General features: G+C 34.3%; 1 protein-coding gene across 4 annotated transcripts; it reads left to right on the top strand.

Moving 5' to 3' along the window:
• The first annotated feature begins 2,957 nt into the window (after nt 1-2,957).
• Nucleotides 2,958-14,609, top strand: LOC142629920 (phospholipase D zeta 2-like). 4 transcript variants are annotated; one of them, XM_075803967.1, is made up of 20 exons: nt 2,974-3,335; nt 4,328-4,429; nt 4,665-4,780; nt 4,918-5,059; nt 5,667-5,822; nt 6,623-6,796; nt 7,198-7,440; nt 7,532-7,648; nt 8,779-8,918; nt 9,045-9,194; nt 9,713-9,869; nt 9,952-10,416; nt 10,870-10,980; nt 11,223-11,369; nt 11,456-11,653; nt 12,087-12,188; nt 12,866-12,997; nt 13,220-13,285; nt 13,764-13,825; nt 13,903-14,609. In XM_075803967.1, exons 1-20 carry the CDS (start codon nt 3,132-3,134, stop codon nt 14,153-14,155), a joined length of 3,237 nt encoding a protein of 1,078 aa, XP_075660082.1. In that variant the 5' UTR covers nt 2,974-3,131; the 3' UTR covers nt 14,156-14,609. The 4 variants fall into 4 exon arrangements, with proteins under 4 accessions (XP_075660085.1, XP_075660083.1, XP_075660082.1 ...); XM_075803969.1 differs by having other exon boundaries at nt 3,195-3,335; nt 4,670-4,780; XM_075803968.1 differs by lacking the exon at nt 11,456-11,653 and having other exon boundaries at nt 2,969-3,335.
• The last annotated feature ends 284 nt before the right edge of the window (nt 14,610-14,893 follow it).

The raw sequence follows: 14,893 nt of genomic DNA, 5'->3' as shown, positions 1-14,893 counted from the left end.
TGAATAGTTTTCAAGTTTATCAAAATGATGAATTAAGCTAAAAACCTGAGGCCTGAGGGGGCTTGAGCAAATAACAGCTTCAGTAGGCGGAATAATAGTCTCTCTTTGGTCGTTCGGTTCAGTTTTTTTTTTTTTTTTTTTTTTTTTTTGCAAAATAGAAATTTTACTATAACTTATTTTAAGTGTATATTTTGTGTGAAACTTGAATCTCAGCCTTTACACTTCACGGAGAAAATATTAAAATAGCATTAATTTTCAAACAATATAATTAGTAGTTAAGTTTTACAAACTATATTTTTTACTAGTATCTCGAGTCTAAAAGACTCGATTTTGAGGCTAGAAATTGAGAAGTGGTGACTACTTGGAAATCGAGTCTCTAAGACTCGATTTACCACTAAAAAAAAAAAAAAAAACGCAGTCAGCCCACCTGGGTCGCGTGGCCTGGGGCGCGTGGCCTGGGGCGCGCTGCCTGGGCGAGCGACCCAGGCCACCGCGCGGCCTGGGTCGCGCGACCCAGGCCACCGCGCGCCCAGGTCGCGCGGCCTAGGCGCGCGCGCTGCCTGGGTCGCTGCCTGGTCCGTTTTTTTTTTTTTTTTTTTTGTGGAGTTCAAATTTGATCTGGCTTGTAAATCGAGTCTTAGAGACTCGATTTCCAAGTAGTCGCCACGTGAAAAAAATGCCACATCAGATAGAATCAGACCATAAAAATCAAGCATTAAAGAGTCGATTTATAGCCCCAAAATCGAGTCTTTTAGACTCGAGATGCTAGTAAAAAATATAGTTTATAAAACTTAACTACTAATTATATTGTTTGAAAATTAATGTTATTTTAATATTTTCTCCACACTTCACCCTATAAAAACTTTGTACTTGTAGGTGTGGTTTTTTTTTTTTTTTTTTTCTGTAAATTTGTGTGCACCTAAAAATCATTAACATTCCAAAAATTTCTGATGTGTCCGTGTCAGACACGCCATTATACTCCATATGCGTATCTTCGATATGTTGGGAGGAATTTCTTTTTTTAAGTTCTTTGATTTTAGATATATTTTTAAATATTTTGATATATTATTATAGCTATTGTTTATTTTGAAAACATAAAATATGTCTAGAATAATAAAATAACAAAAATATCATTTTGGTCCATACATTTTGAAGTTGAAGTCAATTTGATTTCTACATCTAAATTGCAATCAATTTGATTGATGTTACTTTCACATTATAATCAATTTGGTCCCTAACATTATCTCACTAATAAAAATACTTATATTGTAAATAGTGTGCACAGTTGGCACAATTCAGCGGAGGATGTGCCATGTCATGTTATGTCCATATTAGTATCCCTGTCTTGCTCCTCTTGGACACACATTTTCTTTCTTAAATTGTTTCCCTCATTTATATCCATCGTTATAAAAGTCTATATACTATAAGATTTCATTGCTATCATTATAATAATAACTTGCTTTATTTTTTATTTTGATAATAAGATAATAATAACTTGCTGTATTAAAAAAAAGGGTTGGCTAAATATCATGTCATATATATTAAAGTAAAACGAAATGTTATAATCACGCAAACCTAAGCCACCTGGCCAAATTCGACGGTGTTTATTCAACAAAAAGTTGGATAATCTAGGTGTTTATTTCACAAAGACCTAGATAATCTAGTCGTGCACGACAAAACAATTGGATCACAATAATTTATTATTATTATTATTATTTTATTTTTAATCTGCTTATTTTAGGGTTAAGTATTTTTTTTTTTTGGTTTGGAATCTCATATTGTTTTAATAAGAAATTATCACATCATCTACTAACTAAATAAGATATGGAGATTAAAACTCATTACTATTTGTCTTTATATATTTAAAACAAAAAGACACGTCTAGTTAAAAAAGTACTAAAAGTAAGCCAAACACCTTTTTTCTTTTAAGAGAGTTTCAAGTTATGGCATCTCATTAGACTAAGTTACCAATTGATTTTCAGTATAGGTGGGGAGTAAACTTCAAATTCTTTGTTCAACTATCAGAAACTTTACTGCTAACTAGAATATACTATTTTGGAGTTAAGTACAGAATCACCAACTCAACGTTCAAGTCAGATAACCGGTAATAATAAGCACACAAATAGAAAGTATAATTTTAGAAATATGGTTAATGGGTATCATTTCAAATGTTATTTCAGCATATTCTCAGTGCTAACTAATACTGCAATTTTAGACAGATGGGTATCATTGCAACACAAAGAATCACAAGTAATATATTAGCATATTCTCTCAGTGGTTAGCACAAAAAGAGTTGGATATTCTTTTAGTGATTCTGCTTTGGTATATGCCTTGTTCATATCACAGTCGTTGGGTTCCATGGGACTTCAGTGACACCCATTAACCACTTGACCGAATCACCCTCATATCCATTCCTATAAAATATGCTTTTTTTTTTTGGGACCATTTCAAGGTTGGCCCATGTGCCGCCATGGATGGAAAACCTTTAAGCTTACATAATACTAATTAATTAGTCTGATCAAAACTTCATTAGCAGAAGTGAAAATCAAATAAAACTTTGTTTACTAATTTGTGCCACATTGAGAAGCCCAACTTTTGGACAGATACACGTAACATTGTAAGGGTAATTCAGACATTCTACTTTGGAGCTAGGACCATGTAAAAGTTGGTATCTTACTATCCTCATCAACAATATAACCACAAATTGTTTATTAAACCATTTAACTTGCCACACACACACACTATCAAAATTCAATATCCACGTAACATCTAAATAAGTTAAGTTTATTTTACCAAGAACTTGCTTAAAATGGGTTTATTCAACACTTCTATTAACCTATAAAAACCATTACTTTGGACACTTGTCTCCATCATATGTAAGCAACATGGAAAACCCGTGTCACAGTTTGTGACCAAAGCCATCTTAACCATGTTTCAGGTCAGAACCTTTGTACTTTCGAAAAACTATAAAAACCGCAACGTTGTCCTTCAAAACTTCTCTCTCGTTCTTCACAACCCAAACTCTCTCTCTCTCTTTCTGTGTGTGTTTTTTTTTCTTAATAATTGTGTCTCTTCCAAAATCACATGCAAAAGGTGAAGAGTTTGAGTTTGCGTGAAAGAAAGTTGTTGATATGTCAACGGAGAGGCTTATTGCCAGTGGTGTGGTACAGTCAGAGGGAGTTATGTCCAGGTCTCACTCAGCCAGGCAATGTGGTGAAGCTGTGTGGATCTTTGAGGAGTTGCCAAAGGCAACTATCTTGTCAGTTTCACGGCCTGAAACTGGGGATATAAGCCCCATGCTTTTGTCTTATACAATTGAGTTTCAGTACAAACAGGCAAGCACCAACTCTATCTCTATCTATCTCTTTGGCTCTCTATCTATCTATCTGGGTTTTTCTTCTTTAATGGATTTATGCTTTGTTTGCTGAGAAAATGTTGGAAAAGACAGAAAATTGGTACCTGGGTGTTATGTTGTTTTGTGTTTTTTTGTTGTTTTTGGGGGGTCTAACATGAGGAAAAGCTTGTGTTTTGTTAAGTGTAGTTGTGTGAGGGCATAGATTGATTGTGGGGCTTTCTATGTTTCTTTTTTTTATATTTGTATGTTATATATATGGCAACTTTGTATGTTTATATAAGTACATATATAGCAACAAAAAGGAGATCAGTTGAATTGAAATTCTGGGTTGTGTGTAACTGCAAAACTGACAAACAATGATGAATTGGGATTCTGGCAATTTTTTTGGTTTATAATAGGATTATATTAGATTAATTAAGGCACTGTAAGTTTTTTTTTTTTTTTTCCTTTCTTTCTTTCTTTGGCTCTGCAGTGCTGTCGTTGTTGTAATGAGATGACTAAGATTTTGAATCCTTAGCAGCTAGAATGTGGTTTGTTATTGACCTTAAGAACTTGGGCGAAGTTTCCTTGAGGAGAATATTGCCCTTTAAAAATTTTCCAGGAGAAAAAAAACTGATAAATGCAATTTAAATGAAAATTTTCTGTTTGATTAATGTTGAAAGTGATGATTTTAATTGGAATTGGGGGTTAGTCATTATAGAATCATTTTATAAGTTACAAATAAAAGAAATGGCCTAGTTTGGTTTATCTAGTGCAGTCTTTGGCTTCTGGTTTGGATTTTTTTTTTTTTTTTGAAAAGTATTTATATTATTACGAAAATTCTCATGCAATCTTTGTTCCCTCTTAATATTATCTTAAGCGAATTTTAAGTCTCATATTCATTTGAGCTATATGATTTGTTCAATATTGTATCATAAGATTATGCCCTGCTGCAAGATTTTTGCAATTAATGACTGCATTCGTATTGAACAGTTCAAGTGGAGCTTAGTGAAGAAGGCATCACAAGTTCTCTATTTACATTTTGCTTTGAAGAAACGTGCATTTATTGAGGAATTATATGGGAAACAAGAGCAGGTTGATTTATTATACATCACACATCCTTATTATTTTTTAACATTTCTTGATCAGTAGGCTTGCCTTTCATTTTTTGTTGTTTTCATTATTAACTCCTTATATTTGAAATTTGATCTTGCAATAAATGTAGATTTGCAGTAAGGATTTAGTTTTGATGAGTTCCATTCTCTTTTATTGTGTACCTTTTTTCTGTCATGATTATCATTTAACTTCTGATTTGAACTTTTCATGAAAGGTTAGAGAATGGCTTCAAAGCTTAGGAATAATGGATCACACGGCAGTAGTGCAAGATGATGAGGAACCTGATGATGGAGCTGTTCCTTTGCATAATGAAGAAAGTGTTAGAAACAAGTGAATTTTAATCCTATATTGTCTGTTATGTTTAGTATTTCAAACCAAATATAAGCCCTTTCTATTATAGTTGTTGTTCTTGTGTCTCTTTTGGGGCCTAAAAAAGGAGGTTTCTGGGATTTTGGTTCATTATGCAGAAATGTTCCATCCCTTGCTGCTTTGCCAATAATTCGCCCAGCTCTAGGAGGGCAGCAGTCCATTTCAGACAGAGCAAAGGTGGCAATGCAGGGCTATCTGAATCATTTTCTGGGGAATATGGATATTGTGAATTCCCGAGAGGTGAGCATTTAATAATTTCTTTTCACTTGGATTATGACCTTTTTTAATGGTTGGATTAACTAATAACCAGTCATATTCACCTTCGAAGAAAAATTATTGGGGTTTGATGGTTTTTTATATCAATAAAAAAAATGTATATTATATATTTTAGATTCAGGGCTTTCCTACATTACACATCACATATTTTACATGTGAATATGATTACTGTCTTTTATTTTTTTTATTTGACAGAAAGACTATTTATTTAAATTTGCACTCCTTAGCTACTTTGCAAGGAATGTGGGTTGTGTATATTATGTATCATTTTCCAGGTTCTGGTTTGGTCATTTGACAGCTATGCCTGCTTCTACAGAAAGCCCAAAAAGCCATGCTTGATAAACTCTAGGAACATGGATTTGGCAAGACTTCTATTTTATTATTATTGTTGGGAGTGGGGTGGGGTGTGTGTGGAGGGGGATCTGGATTAGGCAACACTCTTTTTGAACTTGAAATAAAGGAAAAGAGTTTGACAATGCTTAATTACTACTGAAATTATTGTTATTTGTCCATTGATGTTTCTTTACTGCTGCTTATAGCATTTATCATAAGAAGTGCTTTTGGATTGTAGGTCTGCAAATTTTTGGAAGTCTCCAAGCTATCATTTTTACGGGAGTATGGTCCAAAGTTGAAAGAAGGTTATGTAGTGGCGAAGCTTCAAGGGGTTGACTCAGATTTGGACTGTTGTAAGCATTGGTTTGGTTGGTGCCAACGCAATTGGAAAAAGGTTTGCTTGCTGAACTTTTATCCTTGTGACCAAATTTTTTTTTTTTGGGGGGGGGGGGGGGGGAGAGAGAGAGAGAGCTTGTGATGACAATTAAGATTACAGTTTTGTTGCAGGTGATCTTGAGTTCGTACCTTGCCTCCACACTACATCCTATTTAAAGTTAAAACTTCACTTGTTGGTCCACTTATTCAAGAGGAGTCTGGCCCACACTTGACGGGGAGTTTTAAACTAATGGATAAATAATTAAATTCACCATTTCCTAAGATCTTAAGATTTTAGGATAAGTAATAGTTTATCAAAAATATCTCACACTAAAGAATAATAGCAATAGGAACTGCACTAGGGATTGGAGAACAAATTATCATCCTCACCAAAGGCTACAATATAGTTTCCTCCTCATTGGATATATATACATGCTAACTAACCCTTCAACAGTCTCCCCTATTTAGTTGGTGAATGGTTCTTTTAGGTTTAGAATGGAAAATTTGGGCCATCAGCACCCTCTCATTTGATCTTTCAAATATTTTCTGTCCTCTACACATTGAAGCCTTAATTTCTTTCAAATAGCTCACTTGGTTAGTTTATATGCACAGTGTACCAGCTCAATCATACATATTTTTCTTGATCTTGGCTTCCAGTAATTAATTTGTTTACTCCATTTGCCAAAAATGCAAAGAATTTTACAATGCAATAAAGCCCACTTAGAATAATATCAAATTTTGTTTCCTGCAACCTATGTCATTTCTGGTTACTTATTAAACTATAATTTAAATTATTATTCATGCTTTATCTGCATGCAGGTGTGGGCTATTTTAAAGCCTGGATTCCTGGCTTTGCTGGATGATCCTTTTGACACCAAACTCTTAGAGATAATTATTTTTGATGTACTGCCAGCCTCCAGTGGAAATGTGAGAACCCAAGTACGTTTAGCAAATCATGTAAAGGAACATAATCCTTTACGTTATTCATTTAAGGTGAGTGAGCTATTTTTATCTTTACTTTTCCAACTCTTAAAGACTAATTATGATGTTACTTTTGGGTTGACACAGTATTTGCTTCTGGTTGACTTCTTTTGAACAGTTTTATTTAGTCTAATGAAAAATGCTTTCTGATAGTTGTGGTAATCTATTTCTCAAGCAATTGAACTTTGTGCTGCAACAAAATTAGATAGTATAAGAAATTGAACCAGTACGAGGCCAATTTCATATCTATAAGGTTATGTGGTTTTGAATGTACATTATTTTTCTGATTGTTTTCTCTTAAATTAAGTCTTTAGAAGTGTCATAAATAATATAGAAACATATTTTGTTGATAACAGTTAGTTTCAATTGACCTTATAGAAATCGATTCTAATAAACATTTGGAATTATTGAAGGTTACTTGTGGAGGTCGGAGTACAAAGTTAAGAACCTCAAGCGGTGCTAAAGTTAAAGAATGGATTACAGCAATCAATGATGCTAGTCTAAGGCCTCTAGAGGGTTGGTGTCACTTTCACCGTTATGTTTCCTTTGCTCCTCAAAGAGGCTTGACAGAAGATGGGAGCCAAGCTCAATGGTTCATAGATGGGCAAGCAGCCTTTAAAGCAATTGCTTCTTCAATAGAGAACGCAAAATCAGAGGTTTATTTTATTTTCCCTCTGTATTAACACAGAATTCATTCAATTCATTCTATTGTCTATCTCTTTATACAGAATTTAAAATTGTATGCAGATATTCATTACTGGCTGGTGGCTTTGCCCAGAACTGTATCTAAAACGCCCTTTCCCTAGTCATCCTTCCTCCCGGCTTGATGCATTACTAGAAGAAAAAGCTAAGCAAGGGGTTCAGGTGCAAACACAAATAATTCTTCCTTATTCTTGATAATGTACTATTTTGGTATTGGGGTGTTCTTGATGATTATGTCTAGTTCTAGGACCTGGAAATATAATTTTGTTTTTTTTTTTCTCCTAATAAAAAAAATTTTGCTATAGTCTCATATAAAGCCAAAAAAAATTCTGGAACAAATTAGCATTGATTGTATCATGGTTCTCATAAATTTTAATCAATGTAAACTAAATATTTATTAGGGTTTTAAATTATGCTGTAGTTATACAATCAAACTGCAGACCCAGGCCATTTTATCATACTTGAAAAGCTGCTTCTCAGGATGAAGGAACTCATAGACAAGTGCTTGTGTGTGTATGTAAATATTGTTCTTGAGAAAAGTACTTAAAAGTAGGATGAATTTTGTAAATGAAAGTGTTTTTGCATCAGTCAGTATCTGCTTTTGTTATGAAGGGATGATGGTTGGATGTAATCTTGTCTGGTCATTAATTTCATATTAGAGTTGATAACATTCAGTTGTTATATGCATTTTAGTAGTTGGTTTCATTTCCATTTTACTATGTATAAATGGTATTAGAACAAACTCTTTTTGTAGTCATCTATCCTCTCCTATTTAGTGCATTCATGTGTTATACACTGATTTTCTTCATTGACTATGAGTTGCAAATGCTTGCAACCATGACTATTTGACGTTCATCCTTGTTAGGATAATGGTTAAGTGATTAAATTTACCATCTTCTAACAACTTTTGGGACAAGAAGTAGCTCATCATGATATTAGAACAGGTGGTCCTGAGTTAGAATCCTATCTCCACTCTCTCCCATTTAAAAAGTTAAAAATCTCAAGTTTTGGGCCCCACTTACCAATGGGTAGTTTGGACCCACACATGAGGAGGAGTGTTAGAATAATGGTTACATAATTAAATTCACCCTTCTAAAAACTTAAGTTTTTGAGACAGATAGTTTAAGCTGAACTTCAATGTTTGATATCTTTCTCTATTTTTTCAATTCATTCTATTTTCCCCCTTTTTGTTATATCTTTATTATTTTTTCTTCCCAATTCTGTAATACATTCTGCCTATTTGTGTGGATTTAAGCATAATTAAAAGCTAACTTTAAGTTATGTCTATTCAGATTTACATTCTTCTTTACAAGGAGGTACCTATTGCTTTAAAAATCAATAGTATGTACAGTAAGAAAAGGCTCCTCAACATTCATGAGAATGTGAGAGTACTGCGTTATCCAGACCATATCACCACTGGCGTTTATTATTGGTATGCTGTGAATGGATTGAACTCACTAAGCATTCTTATTGACATATATATTTCTTCCTATACCTAGCAATTAGAATTAGTTCAGTTTCTTGCTGATGCTCATAAAGTATTTCTGGTTACATACAGGTCACACCATGAGAAACTTGTTATTGTTGATTACCAGATTTGCTTTATTGGAGGATTAGATTTATGCTTTGGCCGTTACGACACAAATGAACACAAAGTAGGTGATTGCCCTCCTCTTATATGGCCTGGAAAGGACTACTATAACCCAAGGTATTTTATCTCTCTGATTACCTTTAAAATGATTCATAACATTTTTCTGTAGAAGTTTTAATACTAATTATACTTAGGGCACATTTGGTACATTGAATGAGGATTACGACAGGAATGATAATCATTATTACTGGGAATAAAATGTGTTGTAATGAAGTAACTAAACCCATTTTATGGTACAAATATTATGCAGTAGCTCTTTGTAGATTTTCTAAGTATCTTCACAATTGTGCCAGTGATATATTAAACTTTCAACATGACCTGTAATTTGTAAAGATTAGTGTCTCTTTTAAACTATGTTGGGACTAAGGTTTGGTTATTATTATTGTTACTGTAATGTTTTGTTTTATTAAATAGTGAAGGGAGTAAATTTTCATTGGCTAAAGTAATTAGAGAAATCCAATACTAAGAAGCTACAGATTTTGGTCAGTAATTTATAAATTATTAATCATGTTCATTTCTCTTTTTGGGGGTTTTTTTCTTTCTTTCTTTTTGGTGTTTTTGGTGGGTGGGTGTAGAGAATCTGAACCAAATTCTTGGGAAGACACGATGAGAGATGAATTGGATCGTAAAAAATATCCTCGTATGCCATGGCATGATGTCCATTGTGCCCTTTGGGGACCACCTTGTCGTGATGTTGCTAGGCACTTTGTCCAGCGCTGGAACCATGCTAAGGTTAATCTTCTGCTATTTATTTTTCCTGTCTTTTTTTTTTTTTTTTTTTGGGTATAAATGACATGGTAAAGCAATTATCCAGAGAAACAAAGCTCCGAATGAACAAACAATTCCATTACTCATGCCTCACCACCACATGGTCCTCCCTCATTACATGGGAAGTAGAAATATAGATATCAAACACAAGAACTCAGAAGAAAACCTGAAAGGCATCAAAAGGGAGGATTCTTTTACCTCACCTGTGCAAGATATTCCATTGCTTTTACCTCAGGAAGCTGATGGACTAGCAGCTTCTAATGTAGACTCAAAGTTATATGGCCCAGACATGAATCAGAATCTTCTTGATCAGCCAAAATTCGAACCGTTGGTTCCAGACTCACAAACTAAAGGCTCTGTAGATGACCTTGACTCTATGCATCTTCAAAGTGAAATGGATTCAGATGTGGCGGCACACTATAGCATGAACACATCAGGTGAGGGGTTGGAAAGTCCCAATGAAGGCGATCATGACGACTGTGTTGGTCCACGTACAGCATGCTCTGTTCAGGTTAGCTTTGCCTCGTGGATTCTATGTAAAAGTGAATTTTCCTAGGAAGTAGGAGATCAGATTATTTTTCATGGATAGTCTTAGCCATCCACTTCTGCAAAGCATCAAGCATCAAAATATATTTCCTTCATGCAGACTAGTCAAATCCGTATCCCGTTTTTAGCAATATCAACATTGTCAATGCAAGGTGATGATAGATATTATAAAATGTAGCACTATATGCTTAGCATTTTGTACCACCACCAAAACACTATAACCCACAAAACAGGAATAGAAGACCGTCTCGTGATAGGAAGTCCAAGCATATGCCGTGTATTGTTATTTTCTACTTTCATCCTTATGTATCTCAATCACACCCACCTACGCCCATCTCTCTCTCTCTCCCCCCCCCCCCCACATATATTTTTTTAATCTTTTTTCTTTTTTCTTATTGAATGAATATGTTGACTACAGGTTATCAGAAGTGTCAGCCAATGGTCTGCTGGAACAAGTCAACCTGAAGATAGCATTCATAGTGCATATTGTTCTCTCATTGAGAAAGCAAAGCATTTTATCTACATTGAGGTAACAAAACTTTGTCTAATATTGAACACTTTTTTTTTTTAATTATGACTGAGTTAATAATGAATTGTATCTCCCATGATAATACCTAAGATATACAACTTGGTCCTGCTTAAAATTTTAAGTTGCACACAGCATGTTGATACGGTAACTGGTGGAATATTGAGAAAAATGGTAGTCAGCGGAACCCTTTGATCATCTTTTACAGACAGCATTTGACAATCTTTACCGTTTCTTGCTTCCAGAATCAATTTTTCATATCAGGTCTGTCAGGAGATGAGATAATTCAAAACCGTGTCCTGGAAGCATTATACAAGCGTATTTTGAAAGCACACAAAGAACAGGAGTGTTTCAGGGTCATTGTTGTCATACCACTCTTACCTGGCTTCCAGGTACTTCTTCTTGGCTATATTTCCTAAAATTTAATAATAAATTTAGATACTTAAGCCTTTTCTTCTGTTGTGAATTTTCATTATAGGGGGGTCTGGATGATAGTGATGCAGCAACTGTTAGAGCTTTAATGCATTGGCAATATCGTACTATTTCTAGAGAAAAGCACTCAATACTGCATCATCTAAACGTTTTGCTTGGTCCTAAAACCCATGATTATATTTCTTTCTGTGGTCTTAGATCATATGGTAGACTTTTCGATGGTGGTCCTGTGGCTACAAGTCAGGTAATGTCTAGCATCACATGCCTCTATTTTATGAAGCCTTTTGTCTCCAGATCTAGCCCATTGGCAATGCTACATGCACATATTATTTTTTTGAAAGGTTACCACAGACCGAGGCAAGATAACCTCTTTATTTGGATTCCAAAGCCTCCCACAATTAAGCACAGTATAGATGCAACTGGACCAAAAGGCCAGTGGTGTAGGATGCTTTACAACTGGACCACCAATCAATTATGGAACCTCCAGACTCTGTCCCTATAATCCTTGTAATGGGTTGAGGTTTTGTTTCATCCCAAAACTGCTCCTCTATACTCAACAAATAAGGCCTAGATTTATACTCAAATCAAGATTTTTTTTTCATTTTTCTTTTTCAAACAGTTATGGTTCCCACAAATATTTAGCTTGTTTTTCATTGCAGATTCTCATTCTTCTGTAGGTTTATGTGCACAGCAAATTGATGATAATAGATGACCGCCTGGCCTTGATTGGATCGTCCAATATAAATGATAGGAGTTTGTTAGGATCAAGAGACTCTGAGGTATTATTTTGACTCAAGGACTACTTTTCTGATCATATAAAGGAGTGCATATTTGGAATGTCTTTGCTAGAGTTATTCCTTGTTGACTTATGACAAGAATAAAGCTGTTACTCTAGATATAGAAATTCCTGAGAGCTGTGATGCTTCATTCATCTGTTAACTCAAATCATTAAACAAAAATGCAACTTTTTTTTTATTTTTTTTTATTTTAGAAATTTAAAATCCAAATAACAGATATAACTGTGGAAAAAAATAGTATTGGCGATATCCCTGGTTTTTTGTCAGAATAATATAGTAAAAGGATTTTTTTTTTTTTTTTGAGTTCTTTTTAGAGAAGGAATAGGTTTCTCCTAGCAATCTATCTGGTTTATTTTATATATAAGTAACTTTATTTTGGATTATGCAGCCGATAGCATTGCCTCATTTATTGGAAAAATTAGGGGGGTGGGTTGGGAAGATATCTTCATCTATGTGCAGCATGAATTAAAAAATGCTATCAGGAATATTGTTCTGTTAGATACAATTTGGAGAAAATAATACATCAATAAACTCTAAAACATGAAGTCAAGTCTTTTCAATTCTTTTATATGAAGGTGTCACTGTAATCCTTTCATTACTTTCTCATCTTGTCAGAAAGAAAAGGAAAGGACAATTTGACTCTAACATTGCTGTTTCAGATTGGGGTAGTTATTGAGGATAAAGAATTTCTTGATTCATCTATGAACGGAGAGCCTTGGCAGGCTGGAAAATTTGCATATAGTCTTCGGTGCTCCCTGTGGTCTGAGCACCTTGGTATCCCGGCTGGAGAGGTTAGTAACATTGACCACATATGACTGTTTCTACACTCCCTTGATTCCACAAAACTTTGTAGGCAATATTTGAAGGCCTACTTGTGGATAAAACTGAACTGGATTCTTTATCCTTTACACTATAACTCCATTATCATTTGTAGTTCATGCATATATTCATAATTCATCAATTAAATTGTGATGTTATATGGTGCACTGACACTATATGCTCTCTTTTTTCAGACCAGTCAAATCTGTGATCCTGTAGCAGACTCAACATACAAGGATCTGTGGCTAGCAACTGCAAAGGTGAGATTGGCCAGATTTTGGGAAAAGGATTCAGTTAGTTTCTTTGGGGTGTATGTTGTATTTTGTGTTGTATTTGTAACCATCCATTATTATATTAATGCTGATGTGCATGTATGAATTGTAGTCATACTCATATACACACGTGTGCAGGCAAAGACATACACATGTACAGCTTTTCATAAATATTTTATTTGAAAATTTCTGGCAGAATTTGACCTTGACATAGTAGGAATTTTCATATTTTCTAAGGAGCAAAAGCCATTTTCTAGGTTGAATGACTACTTTATTCACCAAGCAACTCATGGAAGAAATTAGACTTCTAGTTATTTCAGATTTACAGTGTAGTTTCTATTGCAAGATATGTTTCTTTTGTGCTATATGTACTGCAAGAAATCTTTATGTGGGACACTAGGCAGTCTCAATCATTGCTTTATGTTGCTTCTCATGCACCTAATGAACATGCTATAATATGTGACAGGAAAATACCATTATCTACCAAGATGTCTTTTCTTGCATTCCCAATGATCACATACATTCCAGGTAAGATACAACCATTATTGCTCTTTCCTTTTTTGTGCACCATCTTCTCTCTCATATGTTTTTGCTATCAAACACAGGGCTGCTCTCAGGCAAAGCATGGCCCATTGGAAGGAGAAACTTGGCCATACCACTATTGATTTAGGAATAGCCCCTGAGAAGCTGGAATCCTATGAGAATGGACAACTCAAATTAACAGATCCATTGGAGAGATTGAAGTCTATTAGGGGATTTCTTGTTTCCTTCCCTTTAGATTTCATGTGTCAAGAAAACAACATGAAACCAGTATTCAATGAGAGTGAGTTTTATGCAGCTCCTCAAGTATTTCATTAAGTATAAGGGGACGAACCCCAAGGTATTCCTCCCTGTAAGTACTCGGTGTATGTGGGGCGACGGTACTGCACACATTCAAAAGAATAATCAAGTGCTCAAAGAGCTCTGGAAACTCTCATTAGCAAAAAAAAAAAAAATTACCTACCATTGTTGATAATTTCTTTATGGGAGAGAAAACATGTACGCACTAACAGAAACCACTAACAGGAAATTGATGGCACTGATAATATTTCTAGAAATGTTTAGTGTCATGTAAAGTTACTCAAATGCCACATTGGCTATCTCTGTACAGCAACAGCTACTAGTTGTTAAAAAAGAAAATGTACATACATTCTTTTTTTATTTCTTGAAGAGTGAACATATTCTTTGTAAGATATTCAATCATATATAAGTTTTTTCTTTTTTTTTTATTCTATGTACTTGTGCTGGAGTTATCACTCTGCGAAATGATCCATCAAACTTCAAACTTTTCATTTTTTTTTTTTTTTTTATGTGAACTTCAAACTTCGTTTAGTACTGATGCGTTCTTGAATTTTATTGGTTAGTGCTCATAAGAAGATTCTCATTTTGGTTTGGTAAATGTTGGTAAGCTTTCTGTTTGTAATAGAACCTAAGAATAAGATATGATTAAGAACTTAAGTAAAACTATATAGCATTAAAGAAAATCTTCCTAAAACAACCACCCAATCATACTTTAGAATCAAGTATGATTGGATGGTTGTTAACTTTTTATACTAA

Source organism: Castanea sativa, chromosome 3 (genome assembly GCF_040712315.1).
Source record: "Castanea sativa cultivar Marrone di Chiusa Pesio chromosome 3, ASM4071231v1".
NCBI classification, from domain to species: Eukaryota; Viridiplantae; Streptophyta; class Magnoliopsida; order Fagales; family Fagaceae; genus Castanea; species Castanea sativa.
Note: the sequence above shows the minus strand (reverse complement) of the source record. Positions and strands in the feature narration are given on the sequence as shown.

What these genes read in the sequence shown, in the direction of transcription:
- LOC142629920 (XM_075803967.1), top strand. Translation starts at nt 3,132, where the DNA reads ATGTCAACGGAGAGGCTTATTGCCAGTGGTGTGGTACAGTCAGAGGGA. An exon ending in CACTCTTACCTGGCTTCCAG is followed by an intron (nt 11,370 to 11,455) that starts GTACTTCTTCTT and finishes TTTTCATTATAG; the next exon opens with GGGGGTCTGGATGATAGTGA. An exon ending in GTCCTGTGGCTACAAGTCAG is followed by an intron (nt 11,654 to 12,086) that starts GTAATGTCTAGC and finishes ATTCTTCTGTAG; the next exon opens with GTTTATGTGCACAGCAAATT.